This window comes from Dermochelys coriacea, chromosome 1 (genome assembly GCF_009764565.3).
Source record: "Dermochelys coriacea isolate rDerCor1 chromosome 1, rDerCor1.pri.v4, whole genome shotgun sequence".
NCBI classification, from domain to species: domain Eukaryota; kingdom Metazoa; phylum Chordata; order Testudines; family Dermochelyidae; genus Dermochelys; species Dermochelys coriacea.
In genome coordinates, this window is record NC_050068.2 from 56,067,286 (window position 1) to 56,088,978 (window position 21,693).

The window sequence follows — 21,693 nt, forward strand, 5'->3', positions numbered from 1 at the left end:
CATCAACCTACCAACAAGAGATGCTCAATTTTTTTGATTTTTCATTATAAAAACAGGACAAAATTATTGACAAAGATGACAAATTTTGATGAATAAAAAATAGAAAAATATTTGGCAACATTTTTGGGATCCGCCTCCTCCTATATTTCTTATCAGTGCTACTACAATGCAGGTTTGCTCCTTACTGCATATTTTTTAATGCTTTGTCCAGTCTAGTTTTAATTGACTCAACCATTTGAGAGAGACTAATCAACAACAAAACAGACATCCATCAAGAAGTTTTATTAGTTTTCTACCTTCCAATTTTTCCTATTTTCCTACCTTTAGCGGAGGGTCTGCTTCTGGACTTGTAAGTTCTGGAAGCCTTCAAAATAAAAGATTTTAAGTTACAATTTTCATATAGAAAGAAACTAATATATTGGAATATAACTTTTGAATATGTTAACTTGAAATTACATTCCTCTCCCACAAAGAGGGCATCAATGCTAATCCCATCAATCACCCTCAAAATATTTTCCACTTCATTTCATATTACTTTTATGACACACTAACGATGAGAGCCAAGTTTTCGAAAGAAGTGGCAAGTGGGGTGCTCATTAGGTTTAATCATCTTAGGTGACAACTGAAAGGGGCTTGAGTTTCAGAAAGTGCTGAGCAAACACCCTCTGAAAATCAGTCCCCTTTAATGGTGTCAAGTCAGACACCTAAAACGGAGGAAAATCCAAATCACTAGTTACTTCTGAAAAGCTCGGCTATGAGCTGTGAAAGGATATTTTATATATATATAGCAGCTGATTGAGTGAGAATGGAGAGGCAGTGTAGCTTAATCGCTAGACCACTGCAGTGGAACCCAGGAGTTTTGGGTCCTATTCCTGGTACTGCAAGTAGCCTACTGGGTGACTTGGGGAAGTAACTTCACCTCTCTCTGTCTCAGCATCTCCTCTATAAAATGGTGATAACAACATTGAACTTTGTAAAGCACTTTGAGATGAATGGATTAAAAGTGCTATGAAGGGCTAGGTATTATTATTATAATTATTAGTTTCAGACTAGCAGCCGTATTAGTCTGTATTCACAAAAAGAAAAGGAGTACTTGTGGCACCTTAGAGACTAACAAATTTATTTGAGCATAAGCTTTCGTGAGCTACAGCTCACTTCATCGGATGCATTTGGTGGAAAATAGAGCGAGGAAATTTATATACACACACAGAGAACATGAAACAATGGGTTTTATCATACACACTGTAAGGAGAGTGATCACTTAAGATGAGCTATTACCAGCAGGAAGGGGTGGGGGAAGAACCTTTTGTGGTGATAATCAAGGTGGGCCATTTCCAGCAGTTAACAAGAACGTCTGAGGAACGGGGGGTGAGGGGGGGATAACATGGGAAAATAGTTTTACTTTGTGTAATGACCCATCCACTCCCAGTCTCTATTCAAGCCTAAGTTAATTGTATCTAGTTTGCAAATTAATTCCAATTCAGCAGTATCTCGGAGTCTGTTTTTGAAGTTTTTTTGTTGAAGAATATCCACTCTTAGGTCTATAATCGAGAGATGGAAGTGTTCTCCGACTGGTTTTTGAATGTTATAATTCTTGACGTCGGATTTGTGTCCATTTATTCTTTTACGTAGAGACTGTCCAGTTTGACCAATGTACATGGCAGAGGGGCATTGCTGGCACATGATGGCATATATCACATTGGTAGATGCGCAGGTGAACGAGCCTCTGATAGCGTGGCTGATGTGATTAGGCCCTATGATGGTATCCCCTGAATAGATATGTGGACAGAGTTGGCAACGGGCTTTGTTGCAAGGATAGGTTCCTGGATTAGTGGTTCTGTTGTGTGGTTGCTGGTGAGTATTTGCTTCAGGTTGGGGGGCTGTCTGTAAGCAAGGACTGGCCTGTCTCCCAAGATCTGTGAGAGTGATGGGTCCCAGAAGTCACCTACTACAGGACAGGCCCAACAAAGAAAACAACAAAACGCCACTAGCCATCACCTTCAGCCCCCAACTAAAACCTCTCCAACGCATCATCAAGGATCTACAACCTATCCTGAAGGACGACCCACTCTCTGGTCACTCTATTATAGATGTAAGAGTGGCTATTCTTCAACAAAAAAACTTCAAAAACAGACTCCAACGAGAGACTGCGGAATTGGAATTAATTTGCAAACTGGATACAATTAACTTATGCTTGAATAGAGACTGGGAGTGGATGGGTCATTACACAAAGTAAAACTATTTTCCCATGTTATCCTCCCCCGCCCCCGTTCCTCAGATGTTCTTGTTAACTGCTGGAAATGGCTCACCTTGATTATCACCACAAAACGTTTTCTCCTCCCCCCCCTTCCTGCTTGTAATAGCTCATCTTAAGTGATCACTCTCCTTACAGTGTGTATGATAAAACCCATTGTTTCATGTTCTCTCTGTGTGTATATAAATCTCCCCACTGTATTTTCCACTGAACGCATCCAATGAAGTGAGCTGTAGCTCATGAAAGCTTATGCTCAAATAAATTTGTTAGTCTCTAAGGTGCCACAAGTACTTTTTCTTTTTATAATTATTAGTATATTTCTACTTGCAAAACATGCTGTTTACATTCACAATGCCAACCTAGCCTTAATAAAGAGAGCTCCACTCTTCCTAAGAATGGCCATACTGGGTTAGAACAATGGTCCATCTAGCCCAGTATCCTGTTTTTTGACAGTGGCCAGCGATAGATGCTTCAGACAGAACAGAACAGGGCAATTATTGAGTGATCCATCTTGTCACCCAGTCTCGGCTTTTGGCAGTCAGAGGTTTAGAGGCACCCAGAGCATGGGGAGGCATCCTTGACCATCTTGGCGAGTAACTATTGATGGACCTATCCCCCATGAACTTACCTAATTCGTTTTAGAACCTGGTTATAGCTTTGGCATTCAAAAAGTCACATGCCAAACAATTCCAAAAGGTTGACTGTGCGTTGCATGAAGAAGAATTTCATTTTATTTGTTTTAAACTTGCTGCCTATTAATTTCATTGGGTGACCCTGGGTTCATGTGAAGGGGTAAATAACACTTATTCACTTTCTCCAAACCATTCATGATTTTATAGACCTCTGTCAAACCCACTGAGTCATCTCTCTTCTAATCTGAACAGTCCCGGTCTTCTTTAATCTCGCCTCATATGGAAGCTCTTCCATACCCCTAATCAATTTTATTGCCCTTCCCTGTACTTTTTTCCAGTTCTAATATCTTTTTTGAGTGACCAGAACTGCACGTAGTGTTCAAGGTATGGAAATACCACAGATTTAGACAGTGGCATGGTATTTTCTATCCCTTTCCTAATGGTTCCTTATACTGTCAGCTTTTTGACTGCACTTCAGCAGATGTTTTCAGAGCAGTATCCATGATGATGCCAAGATCTCTTTCTGAGTAGTGACAGCTAATTTAAACCCCATCATTTTGTATGTATAGTTGGGATTAGTTTTCCAATATGCATTACTGTGCACTTATCAACACTGAATTTCATCTGCTATTTGGTTGCCCACATACCTAGTTTTCTGAGATCCTTTTGTAACTCTTCTCAGCCAGCTTTGAACTTAACTATCTTAAGTAATTTTGTATTGTCTGCAAATTTTGCCACATCACTGTTTACCTTCATTTCCTGATCATTTATGAATATGTTGAATTACACTGGTGCCAGTATAGATATTTGGGGGACCCGCTATTTACTAGTGAATAGTGAAAGCCGACCATTTATTTGTACCCTTTGTTTCCTATCTTTTAACCAGTTACTAATCCATTGAAGAACTTTCCTCTTATCCCATGACTGAAGAACCTTTGCTGAGGGATCTTGTCAAAGGCTTTCTGAAAGTCCAAATACACTAATCCACTGGATCATCTGTCTACATTTGTCGATACCTTCAAAGAATTCTAATAGGCATGATTTCTCTTTACAAAAGCTGTGCTGATTCTCCCCCAATATATCATGTTCATCTACATGTCTGATAATTCTGTTCTTTGCTATTGTTGGCACTGAAGTTAGGCTTACTGGACTGTAACTGCCATGATTCCTTCTGGAGCTTTAAAAAAAAATATTGGCATTACATTAGCTGTCCTCCAGTCATCTGGTACAGAGGCTCTTAAGTGATAGGTTACATTCCATACTTAGCTGTTCCACAATTTCATATCTGAGTTCGTTCAGAGCTCTTGGGTGAATACCATTTGGTCCTGTGACTTACTACTGTTTAGTTTATCAATTTGTTCCAAAACTTCCTCTACTGACACCTCAATTTGGAACAATTCCTCAGATTTGTCACCTAAAAAGAATGGCTCAGGTGTGGGAATCTCCCTCACATCTACGCAATAAAGACTGATGCAAAGAATCCATTTAGGTTCTCTGCAATGGCTTTGTCTTCCTTAGGTGCTCCTTTAGCACCTTGATAACTCATTGGCCCCCCAATTGTTTGGCAGGCTTCCTGTTTCTGATATTCTTAAAAAAAAAAGTTTTGCTGTTAGTTTGTGTGTCTTTTGCTAATTGGTTTTCAAATTCTTTTTTGGCCTGCCTAATTATACTTTTACATTTGACTTGCCAGAATTTACCTTCCTTTCTATTTTTTTCAGTAGGATTTGACTTCCTCCTCCAATTCCTACCCTCCTCGGATATTTAATAAGTGATAAAAATATCTCTATCATTCCCTATAATTTGATGGTCAAAGTTACAGTATTCAATAGAAAAGGTCACCTGCAGAGCAATGTGTGTCATATAAAGCTAACAAATAATTAAAACAATACTTACTGTAAGTATTTAGATAGCTCAGCACTCAGATCTTCAGAAATATATTCTGATATTAAACCATGGGCATATCGTACATAGTCATCTGAAAGTTAAAAAAAACAAATGTGATTCGGGGAAAGAGAGTGCGTGCATCCATGTTATACAGTCACAGGACTGCTTTCCAATCCATGCTCTTGTATGTCACTATAACCCATTCTGATGAGCTAATGCTAAGAAACTACTAACAGACATGTGATGTTTCTCTTTGTTGAGTAGTTTATGTTATAGGACACTTGTAGGTTTAATTAAAAAGCAAGGAGTTACTATGCTTACTTTGTCAGCACAGATGTTATTAATCTCTGTGGCATGTACTTTATAAAACCTGTTTGCTTTCTGAGAACACTAAATATAATGTATTTTTTCTGCACAATTAATTTTTAAAAAATGCTGCAGAAGTAAAAAGCTGACTCAACAAAATGTGTAATCATTAATTTTAAAGCATCTGGATCCTACAATTATTTGGCAACAGTTTCAGTACTAATATATATTTCTGGCTTCAACTGCAAACAATTAGATGAGACAATGAGTCTATTTCAAAGCCTTGTACTTAATGTCAGTATTTTATGAAAAATGCCAAGGCATATCTAAACATCACTGGCAAGACAGGATAATTATCTGTGGAAATATGAACTACTAGAAGCTGTTTTCAGGACAGGAAACTCTTGCTATAAAAGTTTTTCTGGAAATCAAACCTTTGGCAACATGAAGTCCTAAAACATCTCTTTTTCTGTCCCCCTCCCCACAAAAAGACAAAAACAAGGCTTAGCTCCTGCAAACTCTTCTGTATGTGAATAACTTGATGTCAATTGGGCTATTAGAGAGTAACTTTACTCACATGCATAAATGTTTGCACAAGCAGACCCCAAGCCAATACCTTGCCTCTTAATTAGCCTTAAAACAGCCAAGCACTTCAACCCCCTCCCCGGAACTATATGGTAAACCAGCCCCCAGAGTAGCAAAGACACATTTCTCCTGGGTCAGAGATGGTTTGCCACACACGGTTACGTGAAGTTTGTAATAGCACAAAGCAAATTGGCGGCAAAACAGATAAAATTAATAAAATGGCCCCAGTGTGCACATTTTAGCTCTACTGGCACCACTTTCCTGTGTGCTTTACAACAAAAAAAAGCAGATTTGTTTCTCAAGTATTTCCTCCTCCCTTAACTCCCTTTGGCATCCAAAACCATAAAGGAGTGGTCCAGATTCTGAACTTCACTCTTATACCCCATCTATACCTAAATAGAGATATTCTTGTTATCTTGCTCTTCTTTTTATGGCACTGAATTGTTAGGTCAAGTCAGTTACTACAGCAATTCTTCACTTCTCTCAGACCCAGATATGAGGCTGCATCACCCCGTCCTCCAGAAATCTTCACTGGCTTCCTTATTTATTTAAAAATCCAGTACAGAATTTTCCAAGGAATTCCTACTGCCACCCTAACCCATACCCTAACTCTTAATCTGCTGCCAGTTTTTCCATTTATTCAGGCCATTTGCTTCTCTTCTCAAATGTCAGAGAATTTTGTATCTCCCTTCTTTGTCTTTTCTCAGTGGGCTTCTCCCACACTGCTCTCACCATATAAAATAGCCTCCCTAATAGCAAATCTCATCTCAAGATCCATCTCTTCTCCCTGGGTTATATGACTCCCAACCTTCCTCTCTAATAAAACATTCAGATCCTATATGCTAATCCTTGCTTGTTTCCCTTGTACTCATTTCTCTCACTGGATGCCCTACTACACTTCTGCCTTACCACACCAACAGATGCTACCTGGCGGTTATTACTGTAATCTACACAGCTGCATTTACAAGTAGACTGTGAAGATTTCTGCCATATTCTTGAATCAGCAACTGTATGCAAAAATAAATTGCAGTCTCTTATCACTGAATGATGATTAAAAATAAGTGTTGAGTAAGTTCTCTTTGACTTTCTACCATGCCCTTTGCTACATACAGTACTTAGAGACACTTTAGAATCTTCTCCAAAACTGACCTAACTTTAACCCACAATATTTCCTCCTTCAGTGTTGTTCTTTAAAATCTTTTCAATGGCAAAACTATAATAAAAAATATACACACCTTCCTGTAAGGTAGGAGGATACAAGATAAAACATTGTTGATTGAGACTAACAATAAATTTACCAAAGATAATGGTTAAATATAGTAAAGATGGACCTGATCTGACAGTTGCAATTTCCTTTTATTTATTTAATCTTTTTGGAAGTAATAAAAAGTTACTGTAAAGTTAAAGGCACGCAAGTCTCTCAGCACCACCTCCTTTTTGAAACTATATATTATAATGCACCCCCTATAAAACTGTCTAGATAGCTCTTAAATCTGATTTATGCTTTTTCCTTTAATATCATTACTTGATAACTCGTTTTCCCACATACTCAGTACTCAAGAGTTCAAGAAGCCTGCTAGGATTACCTGTTCATTGTTTCCTCATTTTTAGATTGCATGCTGGCTTCTGAACCTCTTAGTAAAGTGAATCATTTACTTCGCTTAATTTGCTCTAATTACTTTCTGAATTTGAATTTCTTCTCTTAAAATTTTGATCTTTTTCTTCATCATAGTGCACGTTCTGAAGGGCATATCTAGGATATTTCATAATCCAACCCCTCCGTGACCTTGTCCTCAGGAAAAAAGGTGATCAAAATAATGGTGGAACCTTACAACTTAATGATTATGGTAATAACTCTAACACTTTGGGTGGAATTTTCAAAATCACCTAAATGATTTAGGAACACAAGTCGTAGTGACTTTCAGTAGGACTTGTACGCACAAAGGCACTTTTGAAAATCCCCCTTTATATTGTGTATTCAATATATTATTAAATCACAATTTATGTTATGTGAGTATATATAATATAACTATGCCTATACATACTGTATAGAGATAATTCATATATATTATACTAAGATTACACGAGATGCACATTCTCTCTCTCTCTCTCTCTCTGCATAATCATTACACAGGAGTACGATCCCAACTTGAGTACTTGTTCTCTGAGCACATCAATGAATAACGATGGTTTGCTGAATTGGCGCCTCAATTAGATCTCACTAGAAGCTATTCAGAACCCTCCTCCCTGTACATTTGGTGCATTATACAATTACCATGTTTCAGGCACCACAGAACTCAAAACAGTCATGGCACCACTACAGTAACTACAATAAAAACATTTTGGGCAAGAAATATTTTTAAATGTTTACAAACCATTTAAAATTATTGTTAGATTCTAGCTGAGCATCTAAGCTGCAGGTATCTTATCACATAAAGATATATTTAGTTAGAACTACACTTAGTTTTCTTACCTTCTTTAACATCTGTGATTTGTTTGCCGCTGATAAATGTAGCTGATTGCACCCTTCCACCCACACATACATTGCTGCTTTTAAGTACTTTCACTGTCTGGCTGACCTATAAGGAGCCACAGATTGAAATGTCTAAATCAATGTTGTTATGCACGTGTGTTAATACGGTGACAAAGCTCTTGTAATTTGGTTTAAAGGACATAAAATGCTCAAGTTATGAACTGTGATGAAACTTAATATACATCTGTAATGACTAGCATATGATCTCAAAAAATTAAGGATCCAGTGTTCCGACCTGCTGCCTTTGAGACATGGCAGCTAGATTTGCAGCTCCGCTGAGATGGGCTGGAATTTACAGTTGGAGGAGCTATGGATTTTACAGATGATTCATGCACCTGCTCAGAAAAGTAAGGGTTTTTCCATTTCCATTAGAATGGGAATGGAGTCCTGAACAGGAATGGAATGTAATCACCAGGATTCTGTAGGCCAGGGCATTGTCAGATTCAATATAAGAGAGAGATTGTCAATAGAGAAGGATCCAATTTTGTTTTCGAGCTCACAGAATCCGTGACTTTAATGGACCTCCATGACTTCTTTTGCTTCAGCCCATGGGGCTGAAGAAGCTGTCAGCCCCTGCCCAGGAGCAGCAGTGGGGCCAGAGTAGTGGTTGGTGATCAGCCCTGCCACAGGAGCAGCAGCTGGACTGAGTCAGCCCCCAGGGCTGCAGAAGCTATCGGCCCCAACCGAGGAACAGAGGCGGGGTTGGAGCAGGGGCCAGCCCCCGGCGGGGCTCCAACTGTTAGTTCCTGCCCCCTCAGGTATTTTTAGTAAAAATCACAGACAGGTCACAGGCTTCCGTGAATTTTTGTTTATTGTCCATGACTTTTACTAAAAATACCGATAAACTTTTGATCTATTGATAAGGTTAAGAACATTATAACTATATAACAGGCACCTGCAAAAACATAAATATTCAGCCATGGATGTTAAAATTAATATCAGAGATGTGAAACTATATGGGCTCTTCCAGTGATATTTTTCCCTTATACCAGCGTTGGAAAAATTCCACTTAAGTCAGACCAGTACTTCCTTTAACAGGCAAGAACATTATTGTTATCCCCTTACCCTGCCCATGATCATGGCAAAAGGTGAGAAGTAGATTTTGTACTTGGTGTGGTAAATGTTAATGACAATTTTTCAAGGCTCCCTTACCTCTTGTGATTGACATAGATTTAATCATTTTCTCAGATGGATGCTGTTGCAGTAGATCTATTCTGACTGAAAGAATCTGCTTCTTTGTATACAGCAGCGTGGACAAGTACAGTAGCTTGGACAACAGCTTACCTGACACAGTAGAATTGCTTTTAGGCATAGAGAGTGTGGGCAGGCTTGTTTCACGGGTGATACATAGTTGCACAACCCCACCAGTATTAGGGGAGACAATGTAGAGAGCTCATGAGGAACACAGTTGTTGCATCAAATCACAGCAGTGTTTAAGGTATGCTTCCCTCCATTTTTGGCCGGCTGCTATGGGCTAGGGAGCAAGAAATGGTCATAGCCTTGCTTCCTTCCCATGCTTTAAGGCAAAGAGCAGTCCCTGAGCTCAGGGATGACATAGAAATAGCAATTGTAGCCTACTCTGGACCTTTCTGTGCCTGTGCAGGGACCAACCACAGTCTGGTTCTGTCTAAGAGGGAATCTGCTAGAAATCTTCTATTTCCTTAATACTTTATATTTGTCACATTCTAAAGTATGACAGCTTTACTGATGTGTTTACTCTTGTTCAACTGGATATGGACTTTGAATATACTCACGTTTTGTGATTCAAATATAATGAGAAGAAACTTCTTACTATTTTAAATTTTGAACATAAAAGCTCTTTGAAAGCAAAAGTGAAACATAATACCTTTTTCTTTAACCACTTCAATGTCTTCTCTTGGCTGTATTTATAAAATTTCTTATTGCCAATTTCTAGGATAAAACAAAACAAGGGAATAAAGTCATAATTGGTTTTCATTTTCAATACATTAAAAACTCAAAGGATGCACATAAGGCATGGAAGTTATTTCATAGTTTGCACATATCATCAGGGTAATAATACTGAAAAATATTGGAAATGCAGAAAAACAACACAGCAAGCTGATGTTCACAAGACCATGCAACTTGACAATTGTCTCTAATTAACCCGGATTCAGGAAAGCACGTGTGTCATTTAAGTATATGAATAGTCTCAGTCCCAATGGTTTCAAAAGTGGTTTCAAAGAGACTATTTACATGATCAAAGTTGAGCCATGCTTAAGTGCTTTGCTGAATCCCTTTTGACACATGCCAACAGACGGTTACATTTATAAGTGATATAGTCACAGCTGTTTTTTTCGTCTCAGGTTCAGTTCCTAGTCAATTTGTTGTTAAGCCTCATGTCTTAAACCTGGACTTTGTAATCAGATGCATCTGGCAGCAAAGGCAGAAGAAAGAATAGTTTATAAAAAATATTTCACTGCTCTTCCAAGCATTCTTCCCCAAAGACTCATAGGATGGTGGATAGCAACATTTTCTTTTTCATCTCCTCCTCCTGCTTCGAAATAATTTAACATAAATGTCAAAGCAAACAAGTTGTAGTTCTTAAAAAACAAAAAAGAGTGAAACATTCAAATTATTTGGGGATGGTAATATGTCTTATCTATTATTTGTTAAGCACAATATAAATTAATTATGATATATGTATTAAAATATTTTCCATATGTGCAACTATGAGAGCATAAACATTCATTGCTGATGAATGATTAGTTATCTGCGTGTGCTGGGGCAAATGGGAGAAGAAATTACAAAGATTTCAGGAAAATTTCAGCATAGAACTGCACACTAAATTAATAGTGCATAAAGTCCGGAAATTGAATGAAATGTGTAATAAGATGATATAGGAGACTTTAGAACACACCACATTTCAATCTTGCTCTTTAACAGGTATTTCAATAGGGTTTAATAACCTATAACATTACCATTAATACTTATATCTGTTTTATGTAATTTAAAAGGTCTGATACCATACTCCAGCACTAGGCTCATGGAGTTTCTTCCCTCCCTGCAAACAACAATGCTTTAGTTATGGTTCCTTCCAGCATTTCCTTCTTTGAGGTTTATTTTGGCTCTTTCAAACTGCATACAAATATCTAATTGCTATGTACTTTTTGTGTGTGCATAGCAGGGGATGGTGATAGGTTGGGGGAATGTTACATACAAGATATAGTTTAATTTCATCTCAACCATTGTAGAAGAGTAAAAAAGTAAATATTTTTACATAGCAAAAAAGAAAAGAAAACTCCAAATACTATGCTTCATTTTATAACTGACCTGTTGCAGATTAAGTAGTTAGTTGCAATATTGTTGGCTACAGCCTTTTGGGTCTCAAAAAAAAAAAAAGTTTTAAAATGGTCCTTAAATGAAAAAAAGTTTGATAGAAACAGAAAAGGGATACACGAACCTGTTAGTTGCTCAAAGAAACTAACATGATTTTGGTCCAAGAATATAATGTACAATTTTTGGATTTCCCTTATCTGAGAAAGTTCGAGGAGAGGACACCCTCTTACCACCCTCCCCAAATCCATGTTGAAAAATAGTTCAAGTCCAGATTTCCAGGCAGAATCTCCAAACAGCATGAATCAGAGTGACTCAGTTAGGGAAGGAAATGTAGAATTGTGAAGCCATTGTCATTAAAACATGAAAAATAATTACATTGAACCCTTCAGAGATCACTTTGTTTGAAAGTATTTTATGCACTTGACAGTTTGTACTATTAAATACTAGGAACTGACAATATTTGAGACCTCTGAAGAATTGAAATGAGTTGTGAAAGTCAAACTGCTGACAAAAGGATTCAATACTGGAACATGGATTTTACATGTAATCCACATTTGATATTGGTGAGAGTTAGCGACTATGTTTGATAATATGAGAATATATTGGAAAGGCTTTTTTCCCTAATGTGTCTGGTGCCTATAAAACTGGTCTGAGACATCTGGAAAGATTGGGTTTGAGAAATACAAATGGAATATAAGTGGTTCTACAATTAAATAATATGTTCAGCAATTGGGTAATCGCTATGTAGACTTGGAAGTTTCCCTGATGTATTGTTGAGCAAACTGCCTAAAGCACATTTTAACATCTATTTTCTCAGTGCTTTCCATAACTCAGAAACTCATATGGCCCCTTTTTTCCTACCTTTTGGGAATATAAGCTTGGCAATATTACTTAGTTATTCTAATCAGGTAAGTTTTTTTGGCTCTTCATATTAATCACATCAGACAAGATCACAGTGCAACTTTTGCCTTGCAAAATGAAACAAAGAGTAACACTCACAAACTGAAGTTCATAACCCTCTATTAATCCTTTTCTATCATAGTGTCTCCCTCATACATGAACTTATTTTGAAACAATCTTCCTCACCCAGATCTAGTGAACAGAAAGAAGTAACTTCCTCTACCAACGAAGCAGGTGAATGCAAGTGCAGTGTGGTTTTTACACAGAAACAGAACTCTGACTGCTTCAGTGCCCTGGCTGCTGGGTGCCAGGCAGGGGGACTTCTTAATGTTAGCCCAGCAAGTGTAAACTATCAGTGCTCTAGGTTCAGAATTTACCACCCAGATTCCCAGTGCCAGTTATGCTTTTTTTTTTTATTTGTTAAGCACCACTACCATATTCAGTGCCATCCACAACAGAAATACGTCTTGCCTCAAGAAGCTTATTCTCAAATAAGGCAAAGTATACAGAGCAATGAGAGGCCGTAGTAGAGAAGTACTAGGTTCTTTTAAAAATGCATTAGTCATAATATCAGTAATTCTTGTGAACACTAGACAAAGTAAGTCTTTAAGAGAGATTTGAATGACAAGCGAGTAGTGGGTTAGTGGAAAGGAAACGTGAGACGTGATTAATAGCCCCAAGTGTATTTGTTACATATTCATGTAGTGATAGATACGCTGGAGGGGAGGGATAGGATACAGAAGGACCTAGACAAATTGGAGGATTGGGCCAAAAGAAATCTAATGAGGTTCAATAAGGATAAGTGCAGGGTCCTGCACTTAGGATGGAAGAATCCAATGCACCGCTACAGACTAGGGACCGAATGGCTCGGCAGCAGTTCTGCGGAAAAGGACCTAGGGGTGACAGTGGACGAGAAGCTGGATATGAGTCAGCAGTGTGCCCTTGTTGCCAAGAAGGCCAATGGCATTTTGGGATGTATAAGTAGGGGCATAGCGAGCAGATCAAGGGACGTGATCGTTCCCCTCTATTCGACACTGGTGAGGCCTCATCTGGAGTACTGTGTCCAGTTTTGGGCCCCACACTACAAGAAGGATGTGGATAAATTGGAAAGAGTACAGCGAAGGGCAACAAAAATGATTAGGGGTCTAGAGCACATGACTTATGAGGAGAGGCTGAGGGAGCTGGGATTGTTTAGTCTGCAGAAGAGAAGAATGAGGGGGGATTTGATAGCTGCTTTCAACTACCTGAAAGGGGGTTTCAAAGAGGATGGCTCTAGACTGTTCTCAATGGTAGCAGATGACAGAACGAGGAGTAATGGTCTCAAGTTGCAATGGGGGAGGTTTAGATTGGATATTAGGAAAAACTTTTTCACTAAGAGGGTGGTGAAACACTGGAATGCGTTACCTAGGGAGGTGGTAGAATCTCCTTCCTTAGAGGTTTTTAAGGTCAGGCTTGACAAAGCCCTGGCTAGGATGATTTAATTGGGACTTGGTCCTGCTTTGAGCAGGGGGTTTGGACTAGATGACCTTCTGGGGTCCCTTCCAACCCTGATATTCTATGATTCTATGATTCTATGTGTGTGCTGCTGTAAAAGAGAAAAAATAGCTAAAGTCCTTGCTCCAAGATACAATCCATAGAACAGACACAAATGGGACAAGCAGCACTTGGAGACCCATAAACGGTTATGACTAAGAACGGTGTATAAAAAAACACTGAATTAAAGTCAACTGCATTTTTACATATTTCAAAACAAAATATAAAGATGCTGGCTTTCAGAGTTTGTGCCAGTTGCTGAAATGGCTATACATTATATAAAATTATATACATTTTATATATAAACAAAAGTAAATAATTCCCATTTGTCTAAAGGAATAAAGGAGCTTCCCAGAAGTTGCTTTGTTGTACTATAACTGCATTATTATTTACAGAACTAACACTGAGATAAGGTTAAGAAAGAACAACTTTTTATGGTAACCACTATTATATTTTTGCTATGAAATTAAAAAAAACCAATGATTTCCTAAGGGCTACACTGCGATTTGTACTAGGCATCCATGCAAGGGAGTAACCCACCCCCCCTTAATTACCCCTACACAGACTTCCTAGTCTGGGTGGCTCAGGAGTAAACCAGTTATTCCCTCAGTGGAGTAGGTGGATAGAACCTTGGCTTCTCCTCCTTCACTTGCTGACCAGCGTGGAGGAGGGACTGAGGGGACTGTAATTTACTTTTGGTACAAACCAGCAGTAAAATTACTACCACTCCAGAGCAAGGAAGAAGTGTGGAGAAACACTGACCTTGAGGCGTATGTGTGTGTCACACAGTGCCTTCTAGGGTTACTCCTGGGGTAGTGCAGATTTTGCACCACCCCTTTGTCTAGGCTGTGTCCAAACTCACAATCTAGCTCTAAAGTAAACAGTCATACATATCTGCTAAAACTATGTGCAATGTAAGCCTTTCTGAAGAGTTAGTTTTGAAACCAAACAAAATAATCTGCAACTCAGAACGGTAAATCTGAGTGCTGACCCAGGACCCAATCCTGTGAGATGCTGTGCACCTTCAACTACCACTGAAAGGCCTCTATAGACAAGGCTTCCTGCTTTCATCCTTTGACGTGTATATCATTTCTTTAGTCGTTTACCCTCTTTCGCAAGCTAAGCACAGGTTTCTGGTCAGGCCCACAGCTGGGTTACTTTATTCGTTGTACATGTAACTGGGAATAGTAAGGACACTTTCTCCTTTCTTAATGAAAGTTTACGTTGTGTCCCAGAATTTCTTTCATCTTCGTCACCAGGCTGAGCCTAAGGAAGATAGAAATCTAATCTCCTTCCACCCTTGCTTTATAATTAAATCCTCTCATTTCTGGCTACAGTCAGTCAGTATCCATTCAGCATTCCTGGTCTCAACACATAGGTAGTAACTGTGTTATCAGTAAAAAGAAAAGGAGTACTTGTGGCACCTTAGAGACTAACAAATTTATTAGAGCATAAGCTTTCGTGAGCTACAGCTCACTTCATCGGATCGATGAAGTGAGCTGTAGCTCACGAAAGCTTATGCTCTAATAAATTTGTTAGTCTCTAAGGTGCCACAAGTACTCCTTTTCTTTTTGCGAATACAGACTAACACGGCTGCTACTCTGAAACCTGTGTTATCAGTATATTCTCCTTTGGTCCTGCTTGCTCATTGCAATAAACATGACTATTTTCAATGGAAGCAAGTCCTACTTTATGTTCAAATGAAGCTTTTTAGGAAGAAATGGCTGAACACATGCAATACACCCCTTACCCATACAGGACACAACATCATCTCATATTGTGAGAATATATCCGGTTCCCTAAAAGTTCAACATGCCTCTCCAGGTTACTGTTAAGTTACATGAAACAATAAGTTTTTAGTTTTCTTCTGTTTGTGGTACTTACTGTTCCATTGTTACTTTTCAATTCTTTGGTAGTTATCCTTGTAACACTGCCTAAATCTTCCCTCCCAAAGTGACAACTGCAGCCTGCCATGGCTAGCAGGAATTGGTTCAAACAAGCCTTCTTGTTCGCATACCTTAGTGCCTTGTAGGTGCTCTACACAGTACAGAAATAGAAAATCTGGTTGATTTTTTTTTAATGGAAAAAGAAGGCCAATGTGGAAGATTCTGTTTTCTCCAGCTTCTGTATCCTTCTTGAATGATTACCCTCTCCATTCAGTCAGGAGGTCAGTGCAGGACCTTTTGGGATTTTTACAAGTCTTAAATTTTCAGATGACATTGCTATGAATTATGAAGCCTCTTTTCCATGTCTGCCAATCTGTGCTATGAAAAAAGCCATGTATTTAAATGTATCTAACAAACATTTAGGGCCATATGTTGTCCTCAACTGACACAAACTCCCAATAATATCAATGGGAATTCTGTGTAAAGATCAAGGATAGTATGTGTATACCCTTGACTGATGGAGTTATTTCAGGTTTTCTTTAATACAGTTTATCACCAAGCACCCCTTTCAGAACAAAGCTTACAATAGCAGACAACTGCTGACTTTTTTAAAATAAATTTTTCTTTTTACTTAATTTTAACACCATACTATAAGCTTATGCAAAACTGCAGGAACTTGGGTTGTCTCTTCTCCTTTCCTGAAATACTTCTCACAGCCATTCATTCTCCCTTTTCCCCATCCCAGCTTGGGCCTGCTTACTCTTCATATACCGTACTGGTAATTCACAGGGGACACTGGTGCCACTGCTCCTTAGTGGACCACCTGGCAAAACAGTCACTCCAACACCCATGCGATACTCACCAACAAAAAAAAAAGAGATATTGCTCACAGGATAAGGGAACCACTTGGATTCCTTTTACAACTTTAATGATATATCATTTTTAATATCAAATGGTAGAACTGTATGCTACTAATTTAGAGCTGCAGTATATAATTTCAGCCAAGTGCAACACCTTTTAAAATACCGAAATAAAGACCATTTCTAACATCATTCCTTAAACTTAAACAATCACTAAAGTGCAGTTCTACTCTGAGCCAATGACATTGAGGGGGTTACATGTTTATTGTCTCAATGTTTTTCAGACCAAACATTTATATGTGAAAAGCTGGTGTTCTACTTGCCAACCCTGCACACTCAGCCTGGGATGTAAACACAAGCTAGGTTCCTTCTATCACACGTATCACCCAAAGTAACAGAGCCTCTATATGCTCAATTAGGCCTTCAGCAATACCTGTGCAACTGCAATATACAAGTATAACTGAGTAAACAATTCTGTTGCTGATGCAAAAGGAATAAAATCCAGCTCATTCACTCATAACTTGGCAAAAACAGCCCAACCACCGGAATAAAAGCAATAAAAAAAAATTATTGCTAAAATCAACAGATACAACTCTAAACACACAAAATGATGAGCATGGTGGTGCTATTATCATAGTCACTTTTCAGCATAAACTCGCACTTTTAAAAGTCAAGTCTTTCAGTAGAGTACAGTTTTGATTAACCTTTAGTTAGACCCCTCCTCTACTGAGAAAGCACTCTTTGTGGATCCCTGAATTTACTGCAGTTGTGGTGGTTACAGCTGCAATCACAGAAATGCACATACATGCACACGGTAAAAAAAAAAAATTAAAAAAAATAGAGCTGTAACTGAGATACAAGTTATAAACAAAAGAGAAAGGCTTAATTTGCCAAACATGGCAGTTACTTTATGGAAGGAAAACTTTTTGCAAATTTAGGAGACTGATCAACTACATGAATGGATTCCAATAATAAAATGCAGCAGGACATGTGGCAGATTACATTGGCACACCAAAGATGCTTGGTGAAACAAGGCGTAAAAGCCAGTGCATGGTGCTGTAGGCTAGGCAGCAGAGTGGCTTCTAGTCCCACTGTGCAGAGGTCAACTGAAACAAATAAATTCACCAATATTATCTGAAGTATTAGTCTGTTAGCTAAACTGATATCCAAAATCGTGTACCTTTTTCTTCTATCACATGATGTAGTGAGTCCATAACTCTTGCACTCTGTAGCAACATCGTACAGCTAGAAAATTCTGAATCAACCACAACTTGATCCAGTGGTTGGAACTTTCCTTGCTGAAAAAAAAAAATCAAAGGGATTATAGAAACATTACTGTCAACAACAGCAAAAATATAATAAGCCATTAAATTTTTTTTATGGCTAGAGCCTTAAAACAAGGATTACAAAGACTGGATTGCTAGCAGAACCACAACATATTCATAAACTGTTTACAGAGCAACAAACTATGAAGAAAGATTTCAAAACCGTAAATACTTACAAAGTACTGAACTTTTCAATTAGTGTACTTTAAAAGGTCCAGTTTTAAAATATCATGGAGACAAACAAATGCAAAGTACAGAGGGTTTACTTTGGAAGATGACAGCATGTTACAGTAGTTAATGTGTGCCAACAGCTTTTCTAGATACAACCTGCTGGATTAAATTCAGCATCATAATTTTCATTAAAATTTTGCTTTTTTCCCTTCCATAAAGAGGAATCTCAGAGGAGCAGTGCATCTTAAGAAACATAGTACTAACCTTTCACCTCTGGAAAGTGAGTTCCAGTTTGGCCTGAAGTCTTACATAAAGTGGTTTTGGCACAGCTTAAATAGCACTGTACACGACAGAACCATCAAACAAATCTTGCCTTTGCCAGACATTACAATGCATAATTATTCAGCACAGTTTGGCACAACTGGCAGCTTTCCCTTTGGAAATCTCCCCGAGCATATCAGTACAAAGGCTCAGTTAGCTCTCCATCCTTAGAGTGAATGGTCTCGGGGGGCCAAAACTGAAGTCATTATGCTGGTCAGTAACACTTCGGTAAACCACATTCATTATTAGAGAATAATCTCATTGGAGCAATCAGAGAATTCATAAAACAACCAACTGAAATTTACAAGGTACAAAACAAAGGATTTCATATTTGTTTCTAGCGCAGAAAAAAGTAGATGTAAAAATCAAAAGAAGAAAATGATTATAAGAGTAAAAAAATAAATGTATATTAAAATTAATCTGTGGATAAGGTTTTCAAAAGGCAACCAAATCTGAAAGAAGTGTGGTTCATGGAAAGCCATTGAAAGTATTCTTCTGTAATTGTTTATAAGAATGTGGACTACTATAAGACTGGGATGGACTGCAATACCATAAAGCAAACATGTTTATGGTTACCCTTTATCATAAAATGATGAAACATTTCCAACACAATATAGGTTAAATTACTGGTTAGAAATATCAAGCAGGTGTTGACTGCTAGAAGAAAATGCATAAAAGTAAGATTGTGTATCCTCAATCCACTACTTAAAAGCACAATGAAAATAATTCTCTCCCATCCATATACTTTTTCTTCCGTGACACAGTAGCAGGGAATCTTGGAGGGAGAAACAAGAAATAGGTACTGAAGGAAAGAGAAGCCTTTCAGATAAGTAAACCTAATTTACTGCCTCCATCTGGCATGAATGAAGAGTGGCATTTAAATTCTTCCAGTTAGATAAGCTAGTGTCCTTTGGCTCATGGACCAGAGATTATATTAACTAATTAAGTGCATTTTTCTATTCTTCCTGATGTATTGTACTTTTAAATTACACATGAGACTTTGCAGAACCATGTGATCAATTCATTTATTATCTGCCTTGGATTACTTAACCATCCCTTTGCCCATAATCTGCAAATTCCAGTACTCCTTTTCTTTTTGCAAATATAGACTAACACGGCTCCTACTCTGAAACCATTCTAACCCCTGTAACTACTTCAAATAGCCACCTTTTTTCTTTAAGATCAACCTGCCATAGAAATGTTTCCTTCTCCTTCCCACAAACATGTGGGTTCCCCACAAAAGTTGCATCTACTCCTGGCTCAGGAAAGGCACTATTCAGTCCTACACAAACAGCTGCTTATCAGTTCAAACTCCAATACCTCTCAGCTCTACAGGCCTAGACTCAGGTGCTCTATAATGACAAGAAAGAGGAGATTCTCTGTTTCCAGATGGGTACTAGCATTCACTTCTGGCCCTGCAGGGTGACAATTACTTTAAAATGGTAGTATTTTAAAGTTATTTTAGGTCATGTTTGGAGGTGTTTCATATATATTAATTTTAATTTTTCTCCCTCTTTGAGTCCTGTGCAGTGCAGTGTGACACTGACAGACTGATTGACTGGTATAACCCATAACAACTCAACAGAAGGTACTGAAATGATGAACAGGGTCATTCCCTGTAGATTCCCTGTAGATTTCCACCAAATGCATCCGATGAAGTGAGCTGTAGCTCACGAAAGCTTATGCTCAAATAAATTTGTTAGTCTCTAAGGTGCCACAAGTACTCCTTTTCTTTTTGCGAATACAGACTAACACGGCTGCTACTCTGATCCCTGTAGATAGTTATCAAAGGCATGTTAAGTAGACTAGAAACTCTGATATGTTTGCTTATACTGTTAGAGAACAAGAATAGATAATAATTGTATTGGTCTGTGTTTATCTATATCTTGTTAGAAGTTTAACAATGTGGTCTAAGGAACCTTATAGATTAAACAGACGTATTGAAGCATAAGCTTTCGTGGGTAAATACCCACTTTGTCGGCTACCCCTCGGATCTAATTTGCTTGTAGATGCTAAAATTCTGTTTCTATCTGTAATGATTCATTACTGTATTCTATTGATTCAGAGATCAAAAAGGGATATTATCATCTAGATGGGACTTGTAGTTTAATAAATATTATTGGCTTCATTTTTCTTTGAAACTTGTAAATTCCACATAAGTAAACTACCTGTGAACTGTTTGAATGGTTAATTATGATAATGAATACAACTAGTAACCAGGAAAAGAGATTAGCTTCAAAGCAACAATATACATTAGCTATTCGTCATCCAAGAAAGGCCCTGCTGTGACCATGGCTGGTTCAGCTATAAGAAAAGACCTGGGCCTGATCCTTATCTTATCTCAGATCTGCTTAAACTTTGACGAGGTAAGTCTAAGCGCACAGGACTGAGGTCTCCAGGTTACTCTGGATCCATCCTGAAATTCTAATGGGAGAATTTGAACAAGCTCTGCACATGGACTGCCTATGGGACTATAACCTATTGAACTGATTCTAAAAGAACTTTTGCAGATCAGCAGCCTCACCATCTCTGCAATGAAACAGACTTTACTCATAAAGAACTTTACTCATATCCGTATGTATATTGATCTTTTAACCATAACAATTCTCTTCTTTCTTTTTATTAATAAATCTTAAATGTAGTTAATAAGAACTGGCTGTAAGTGTGGGTGAGATATGAAATATTCATTGACCTGGTGGGCAATGCGTCTGGTCTCTTGCGATTGGCAGAACTTTATATATGGTGAATAAGGTTTTTAGTAACCGTCACTATATTAGACTTGGCTGTCTGGGTGGGAGCCAAAGGCTGGATTGCTTAAAAGGGACTATATTTTGGTTTCTTGGTAACCAGTAAGGTATTACAGAAATTGTTTGGTTACTGGTTTGGTGAAATCTAATTATAGAATAAACCACCAGTTTTGGGGATTGTCTGCCCTAATCTTTGCAGTTTGCCCTGAATAAGCATTCTCGGTGTAGCTCCTCCAGGTACCACAGTCACAGGGACTCATAGGAATCAATTTCTAGGAACAAAGAATGTAGGCCATCCTTATAGGATGGGGGGAATCTATCCAGGGAAGCAGTGACTCTGAAAAAGATTTGGGAGTCATGCTGGAAAATCAGCTGATCATAAACTCCCAGTACAACCCTGTGGCAAAAAAGGGCTAATGCAATCCTTGGATGCATAAACAGGGGAATCTTGAATAAGTG

At 38.2% G+C, this 21,693-nt stretch overlaps 1 protein-coding gene across 2 annotated transcripts in view; it reads right to left on the reverse strand.

Annotated features, from left to right (window-relative positions):
- Positions 1-21,693, reverse strand: part of RNASEH2B (ribonuclease H2 subunit B) — a 57,868-nt gene that overhangs the window by 12,451 nt on the left and 23,724 nt on the right. For both annotated transcript variants that reach the window (XM_038401816.2, XM_038401806.2), the window contains exons 5-9: positions 17,851-17,968; positions 10,041-10,105; positions 8,135-8,240; positions 4,780-4,861; positions 322-364 (exon numbers count right to left, since the gene is read on the reverse strand). In XM_038401816.2, coding sequence (XP_038257744.1) covers positions 322-364; positions 4,780-4,861; positions 8,135-8,240; positions 10,041-10,105; positions 17,851-17,968 — 414 coding nt within the window. The remainder of the gene's footprint in view (positions 1-321; positions 365-4,779; positions 4,862-8,134; positions 8,241-10,040; positions 10,106-17,850; positions 17,969-21,693) is intronic.